This window comes from Aristolochia californica, unplaced genomic scaffold (genome assembly GCF_029961685.1).
Source record: "Aristolochia californica isolate CCGP_79_NKW_82.1479 unplaced genomic scaffold, dmAriCali1.0.hap1 SCAF_8, whole genome shotgun sequence".
Lineage (NCBI taxonomy): Eukaryota > Viridiplantae > Streptophyta > Magnoliopsida > Piperales > Aristolochiaceae > Aristolochia > Aristolochia californica.
The window spans coordinates 4,253,394-4,262,272 of NW_027182279.1; the positions used below are offsets into that span (position 1 = coordinate 4,253,394).

The following is an 8,879-nucleotide window of genomic DNA, read 5'->3' on the forward strand; positions in this document are numbered from 1 at the left end:
TCTAAAGAAAAACGAAACATCATTATTTTTAAAAAATATTATTTTATATTTTTATTGTTTATTGTTAATTTTAAAAAAATAATAATAAGAGAATAGCAAGAGATGATGAGGGGTAAGCATTACCCCTTTAGTTATCGGATAAGATCTCATTAGATTTATCTCATGTTGTATTTATCTTATCATGTAAAGTTTATCTTCTATATTTTAAATTATATAAATACCACCCTTAATCAATTGTAAAGGTGTTCAATTCAATATTTAACATGGTATCAGAACCTCTTTCACCTATAACTCACTCTCTGCCACACCCTCCCAAGTTGAACCACCTAGATGATTCGCTCTCGATCTTGCCCGCCCTAGCCACAGCTCTTCCTACCCACTCCCAATGCCACTACTCTTCCCAGTCATTGCTCTTCCTAGTCGTTGCTCTCCCCAACTGCTATCAATGTTGCTGCTCTTCTACATCTTTTCATCGGACAATGTGATCCTAATCTCTACTAGTATTGCTACTCTTCCCCGCTACAAATGTCGTTGCTCTTTCCCGCTACTAGTGTCGTTGTTCTTCCCATCCTTTTGCTTCCAAAAACCCTTGAAATAAATCTCCTTACATAGCCAATGTCAAGTTAACAATTTCAGTTGCTACGAGACAAGATTGTATGATAAGGGATAAGCATAATCCCTTTAGTTATCGGATATGCCTTTATCGTGCCAAGTTCATCCTCTAATGTGGTTTAGTTCAATATCTAACGAAAGGGTGGCAATTGTCCACTCCATCCAATAAAAAAGGAAGGGTTCTTACTCTCCTCTCTCAAAAAAAAAAACAGAGGAAAGGGGAGAAGGCAAAAAGGGGAGTCCCCCTCCTCTCCTCCCCCATCACTGGAAAAAGGAGAGGAGGCTCCCTTCTCTCCTTTTCTTATAGATAAAGGGGATTTCCCCTCACTCTTGTTCAATAGAGCCTACAATGGTTTTTATTTTTAGATGTATTTAAACTTAATTACTAATTCATCTCTAAACTTTATAGATTTGTTTTACTATAATTGAAATTTGGTAAATTACCATATAATTGTATTTGAAAATGCAACATATAAGAAGGTTGTATGTGAAAATCATCTTTAAATTATAAGATTATTTTTTTATATACAACATTCTCAATGCTACTTTTTCGAATGTGGTTGATTAAACGTCACAATTTTAAATAATACTAAATTCTAGACTTGTTCGTTAGTATATCTTTAAAATATTCAATATGTTAAAAAACAAATGAGAAGGAACATTCTGTTTCATTTCACTCTCTTGCTTTTCTACAAGTAAAGGGAAGAGGGGAAAAGCGATTGATATCATGACTCTTTTTTCTATATTGATATGCCGTGACAATAGAGTGCCTTTTTTTCTTTTCATTGTTGTGGAAAAAGAATTAAGAGGCAAAGATATCCCATCAGGTATGCCAAAAATGTCTACACACAAAGGGGATCGATAGGTGAAGAGGAGTGATAATAAGCACAATAATAAAAAATTATGAAGTATTAAGTGATGAAGGGTCTTACTTCCTTTGTGGTCATTTGATTCGATTGGGATGAATAATCTTTTTTGATCTCATAATTGAACCAACAGTTGGATTTGGGTATCCTCATTAACAAGCAGTTTGAACTTCTTGCTTGTCGCGTCATGTGACTCGTGATAAAGAAGTTTTGCTCTTATGTATGTTTGACAGTCCAATGAGGTTCAATGAGGTTCTGATAGAGTGTTTGCTTTTTTAGAGGTGTCTCCCTCCTCTCTTCCTCTGTTGCCAATGAGACAAAAAGGAGAAGAGGCAGACTCCCCTCTCCCCTTTTCTTATAGACAAAAGGGATTTATTGACCTAGAGTTGACTTTCATCTATATTTCCATGATAATGAAACTCAATAGTACTAATAATTATAAATTCAGCATTTTAGATTTTTTTCCTTCGAGAGACACAAAAATCATGTGTCAAATCATCTTGAAGAAGCACCCACAAGTAAAGAAATGAAGACTTGAAATTAGGATCTAAGTGGTATAAAAAAGTCTCAAGAACTATAATAATGTAAAGGACAACACCAACACAAATTTGAGGTACACTAGAGTATTTGAAGCTCTAGGATATATTTCTTCCAAATCATGTTTTTTGATGCACATCAATGTTTTGAACTTGCTAGAACCCATCAAGATTGTTTTTATCATCCTTAGAAGCATAGTTCAAAAAACTGGCAATTAACATGATCGATCATTATCCAGTAATGATTGATCATCAAAAGTACAAATTGGTAAAATGTATAAAACATGATCGATCGTTCAAGTGGATTAATCATTCAAACAAACTATGCTAGAATGAGCTATTAAACATGATCGATCATCCTCATTGGACTGATCAATCAAACCTGTTCAGGCATTGAAAAAATATAAAACATGATCGATCATACCTATGTATTGATCGATCAGCAGAATTGTGTCAATGAGGAACATAAAGCATGATCAATCATACATAGATTTGCATAGGTAGAGCTTCACTACATGATCAATCAATTGGTTTGGATTGATTGATCTACCTTATTTTTTGAAGGCTTAAAATTACATTGATCGATCATGTGACCGATCAATAAGCTTAATGACTCATAAAAATATAGTTGTTACTCTCGATAAATCAATCATACATTTTCATATATCAATCAATGAGTCTATTAGCTTTTTATAAATGGCTATATAACGGCTAGTTTGGTTGAGAACTTATAACCCCGTCCGCCACCAAATGTGCCTTAAAGCAATTATTCAACATTTATTTATTTATTTGTAAACCAAGTGCATTCAAAGCTATTTCTATTTGAAATTCCTCACAAATTACTTTTGAGATAAAAGAGTTAGAATTTTACAAAATTCTCTACATCAATTCAAATGGTGTAAACTTTTCTTTCTTTGTATTTTTATTTTCTCATTCCGTGGTTGATCTAAAATTTAGAATCTAGATAGAAGAGCTTGGTAGAGCTAGAATCTAGCCATTTAATCTCTGAGAAGATTTCTAAAGTTGTGTATTTGAGTATACACATGGCTTAAAAGATAGACAGAATCTCTTTTATGTAATTTCTAGCTAATAGAGTTTATTAGTGAAATTTTCCAAGCAAGGGTTCTTGGGCAGTGAATACCAATAGGAAAATATCGATAGAAAAACATCTTAGTGTTCAACTTTGATGTGTGTGCATATTTTACATTATACTTATTTAACTTTTATTTGAACACTAATTTTTTAATTTAAAATATCTCAATTCACTCCCCTCACAAGAAGCCACATGGACTAACAGGATTATCCCTCACTATTGTTCAACAAGAGCCAACAATGGACTCATTTTTTTAAAATTTTAAGTATTAAATATATTTAAACTTAATTAGTAATTCATCTCTAAACTTTACATATTCATCTAGTTGTAGTTGAAATTTGGTAAATTGCTATATATAGTTGGTCATATTGAAAATATGACATGTAAGAAGGTTGTATATGAAATTTATCTTTAAATTATATAATTATTTCTATATATAGTCTTCTCAAATGCCCTTTTGCAAATGTGATTGATTAATGTCACAATTTTAAATAATTCTAAATTCTAGATATGGTTGACAGAACATGTGAAGTTTAGGTGTAAAGTAGTTCTTATATTTTCAAAAAAAATTAAAATGTCATAAAAAAAAAAGGAAAGTTCTCTTTCTATCCACTCCGTTACTTTTTCACTCAATAGAGGAGGGAAGAGCCTATTTGCTCCCTACGGTCCCTAATGGAAGAGCCTTGATATTGTGACTCTTTTTTCTGCCTTGAGATGCCATGACACTTTAGCATTTTGTTTTCTTTTTGTTATTTTGGAGAAAGAGTTAAGAGACAGAGATATCCCATCAGGTATGCCAAGAATGTCTACACATAAAGGGGATCAATCCATGAAGAGGTGCAACTATAAGCACAATAATGAAAAACATATTAAGTGATGAAAGACTCTAATGTCCTCTTTGGTCCTTTGATTTGATTTAAATGAACAATCTTTGTTGGTTTCATGGTTGAACCAACAATTGGATTTGGTATCCTAACTAGCAAGTGGTTTGAACTTCTTGCTTGGTACAATGTGACGCATGGCAAGGCATTTTTGATAGTCCAATGAGGTATCATGAGGTTGTGACAAAATATCTCTTTGTTTCGAAGAGTTTACCTCCTTTCCTCCTATCACCAATGGGTGCATTATTCAGAATCTATTATTTCTTCTTGATTGTAACCTTTGACAACTAACTCAATTTTGTTGTTGTACAGTTCTATTTGACTCATCACCTTGTTCTTTATGACTCATTTTATACCTATGACTTGTTGGTTTTGGGGTCTACGGACTATATTCCAAAGTTGATTTCTTTTAAATTGGTTAAACCTTTGCATTGCCATAAACAACAAATCATCTTTTTCAACTTCAATAAAATTTTGGGGTTTTAATTGAGAAACAAAGGTACTATGTGACATATGTTAATGGGTTGCTCTTCTAGTTTCCATTTTACCCATTGGGTAACCAATGATGTGTTCCAAGGGGTGATCAGCTATGAACTTATAGTTCTTGGTCCCTCTAGGTGGTTTCTCTTCAAGATTTGGATCTTGAGATTTAGATCCTTTAGATGTTTCAAGGAGGTTTACTTCTCCATCATCTAAAATTGGAGTTGGTGTTGAATTTGGTCAATCCGACTCATCTAATTCAACATGTATCAACACCACAACTCTTATAGAAGTTTTATTATATACTCTATATGGGAAGATATGAATAAGTTGGGGTGTCATTGATGTAAATATCTTATGATTTTTTTCTCTTATTCACTCCTACTAAGATGAAGGGTATACTTATAATATTGATACTTTTTGTGAAGTCGGGTCCAAAGCTTTTCCCAAAATGACTAGCCATCTTAGGAAACTTTTTTCCCAACTAATAAACTCAATATATTTGTCCTCACTAATCCATGTGGAACTATTCCTTAACACTCTCCCTCACGTGTAGGCCCTCTGGGCTCATACATGTAGATAATTTGGGTGGAGGCCCATATATGAGTACCTGCTTTGATACTATGTGAAGTTGGGTCCAAGGCCCATCCCAAAATGACTAGCCAACTCAGGAAACCTTTTTCCCAACTAATAAACTCAAGATTTTTGTATTCACTATATCATGTGGGACTATTCCTTAACACTATTTTTTTTAAGGAAAAACTTTTTATTCACCACGATTATAACTAAGATTACATTGAGTATTTATACATAAAATTGAAAACAACTATTTATGGCTCGGTGATCCATTGGTTCTGGGTGATGGAAGCCTGGTCTGCAAGCTTCCGTTGCACTGCCGTTACACTCCCCCCCCCCCCCCCCCCCCTAGCTAAGCGTCGAATTGGAACAGACATGAAGTTTGGATAAAAAAAATTGAAAGAGAGGGTGTGGAATACTTTTGGTGAAAATGTCGGCAATTTGTAGGTGAGATGGCACATACTGCGTTTGAATAAAGCTTAAGGGGGAGGGTTAGGACGAGTACACAACCCTAATCTTCCTTCCTTTTCTTTCCTCAACTTGCTCCTCTTCTCTTGTATCTCTTCCTCTTGGACATGACCTCTCATCTTCTCCTCGTCTCCTTTCCTCCTTCTTCCTTCTCTCATTCCTCACCTCAACGTTGAAGACATTAATATTATGGAGTCTTCAAGTCAACATGGTATCAGAGCAGCCTCTTCAAGACTCCATGATCAAGTGCTCAGATTAAGGTTTGTCTCCCTTCGGTTTGATGTTGGAATGATCCATGACATAAGTTAAATAATCTTTATGTCTCTCTTTTGCTTTCCTCTCTACCTGAATGTATAGATATATGAGAGAAGTTTTTCCTTGTTTTTCTTTTATGAGATCTATGAAAAAGAACTTGAACTTATTCTAATCTATGCCAGCATATTCATGAGAATACCAGTTGTTTGTTTGATTTAAAGAGACTGCTATTTGTACTTTCGGAAGGGTTTTTGCAACAGTTTATTTCTGGAATTTCATGGTTGGATTTAGAGTGTTGTGTTTGGTAAAATAGTAGTTTAATTTGGTGTTTTAAGAAGCTGAGATGTGGATGACGAGTGACTGGTTGAAGTCTGTTTAGAATCTTAGAGAATGAAACAAAAATACTCTTATAGGTCCTGCGAAGAATGATGCTAAATAAAATTTATTATTTTTTAATATTATTATTTTATTTAATTAAGCAACTTATATAAATGAAATAGTCTAACTTTTGCTTTTAATCTCTGATTTAAGAACATATAAAATATCTTATACTTTATAAAGTTTAAAAAAAATTCAATAAATTTTTATTAGGTTAAAGCAAGAGGAATTAGAGGAACAAGTGGAAAAAAAAATTATTCTCAAAATTGCCACAAACACAAGAAAATTTTGATTAAACGAAATTATTTTTTCTACAGTTCTCAACTGGTCTAAACCTGATCTGAACCGATTAGTTTAGTTCGATTCAATCATCTTCTTCTAAATCCCCAAAAATATTATCAATTAGAGAATGTTTTGCATTAAAGTTGCAGTTTATTACATTAATCCCTTGTCTCCAATGTCGTCTCTGCAACTCAAAATGGCTCCGGATGAGATTTGGTTCACAAGTGCGGTTTTAAGTTAAGGCGAGAAGCAAGCTTCTGACCCAGAGACTTGTCACGCTGCAACACGGTAAAATAGAAACGGAGATTTGTCAAATTCCAGTTGAAGCATGGAAAGCAATACAAACATGGGTACTAGAGAGAAAACTCACTTGAGACCAGTATGAGACCCAGATGCTGCGGATTTCATGAGTAATCCTTGGGTCAGACAAGGCCTCCACCACCTCCGGATAAACCTCTCTTGCCTGAAAGTGGAAAAGTACAAAAGCAACATGAGATTTTCAATGGCCAATCTCTCAAACCATACTCTGTTTCATCAATGGCGGCATGGAAACAGGACACTTCTGATCTATAATCTATAAAACAAATATGAACCTGTCTGAGGCCCAGGAACGGTATCTCTCTCCAGGCTGCTTGAAATTGTTTTCCTTCTTGATCATGCACTGAATTCATCAAGACGTGAAGTTAGAGTTGCATTACAAATAACCAAACACCAGCAGAAGTTCCATGAAAGCTTATAAAATGGAAATGAAGGAAATTCAGCAACTTCTTATGGTGTTTTTTTTTTTTTTTTCCAAATTTTTTATCCTAAAAAAACAAGGAAGGTTGATGAAAACTAGGAATGGCCATTAGTGGATGTTATAGACCTAAAAATTTGCAGAAGCTCACCCTTTCACGTCTTCCCGAGCAAATTCTGGATGGGATAGGGTATCTCTCTGCGTGTCGAGCGGGATCATATCTTGAAGGGAAATAGTTCACCTGAAACCCATATAAACTAAATTGTAAATGAATCCACAGCATGGAATCAAGTATTCTGCAATAAAAATTGGCGAAACCATATTCCAATCACACCACCAACAAAAAAGGACAATTTTTACCTCCTCATCTCTATGCATAAAGTTCATGAAACCATCATGGTGGTTGTTGTGGATGCATATTTTGGTGCATTTGCAGGGAGCATCAGGTAGTTTGGCCCAAGCCGGTGCCTTTGGGTGTTGGCATAGGAGAGAATCCTAGTCTGGAGAAGTTTATCATCCGAGTAATAAACACCAGGAACAATGATGGCTGGACAGAATGCCAACTGCTCATTCTCAGCGAAGAAGTTATCAATGTTCTTGTTCAGGACCAATCGACCAACTGGCTGAAGAGGAAGAATGTCCTCAGGCCAGGTTTTGGTAACATCCAGTGGATCAAAATAAAACTGGTCTTCGTGATCAGGATCAATGGTTTGAATGAAAAGCTTCCACTCAGGATAGTTTCCAGCAGCAATAGAGTCGTAAAGATCCTTAGTTGCATGGCTGTGATTGTTTCCTCCAATAACCACAGCTTCATCCTCCAACAAACACTTGACTCCACAAGTTGGTTTCCAGTGGAATTTTACATAATGGACCTTCCCTTCCTTGTTGATAAGAGTGTAGGTGTTGACACCAGATCCATCCATGTGCCTGTAGTCAAGTGGTACACCTACATCATCAAAGAGGAAGGTAAACATATGCAAGCTCTTGGGATGGTGAGAAAAGAAATCAAGGATCCTCCGATTTTCTTGGATGTGGGACTTGGGGTTCGGCTTGAGGGCATGGACCATGTCAGGGAACTTCATTCCATCTCGGATAAAGAAGACGGGGAAGTTGTTTCCAACAAGGTCAAAGTTTCCCTGAAGCAATAAAGAAAGGTAATAGTCGGTCATATATGCAATTTTAAGGTAGGAATAGATCATATAAGGAATATTTAATATCCTTTTCATCAAATAACCCTAAATAAAGGAAAAATTTTGATATACAGGATGAGATGACAAATGCACAGGCAATGACAAGAAAATTTGATTGGTAAAACAAACAAAGACTACAACATTCTCACATCATAAGGAAGATAAACAAGGAATCAATCAACAGGTAATCACCAAAAGAAGAGTTGCAGCAGATGAGAAGGACCACCTATATATTGCCTTCACATATGGTGATGTTTTTTCAGAAAATCTCATATGTTGATGACTCAAAATAATTTACATAATGAACAATCTGGTAGCTAATTAATGGTCACTGCAGTCAACTTTTTCTACTGCAAAAATCTCTAGATAGATGGATAGGGTTTTTCAGTTGTTCATAATCCTGGATAACTGTTCAAGACCTTGCATATACTAAGCAAGGGAATCAAACGGAAACATCTATCAAGTTATCTCACATCTATCAAGTTGTTCATAATCCTTGATATTCCAGTTGGATCATTACTGACGA

General features: G+C 35.0%; 1 protein-coding gene across 1 annotated transcript; it reads right to left on the reverse strand.

The window, feature by feature from the left end:
* Window positions 1-6,645: 6,645 nt before the first annotated feature.
* On the reverse strand, window positions 6,646-8,626 carry LOC137939449 (catalase isozyme 1-like). The gene is given in 9 exon segments (XM_068784715.1): window positions 6,646-6,705; window positions 6,798-6,868; window positions 6,871-6,890; window positions 7,021-7,088; window positions 7,315-7,404; window positions 7,524-7,579; window positions 7,582-8,299; window positions 8,426-8,487; window positions 8,536-8,626. Coding segments are annotated over 9 exon segments (1,236 nt in total).
* Between the last annotated feature and the right edge of the window lie 253 nt (window positions 8,627-8,879).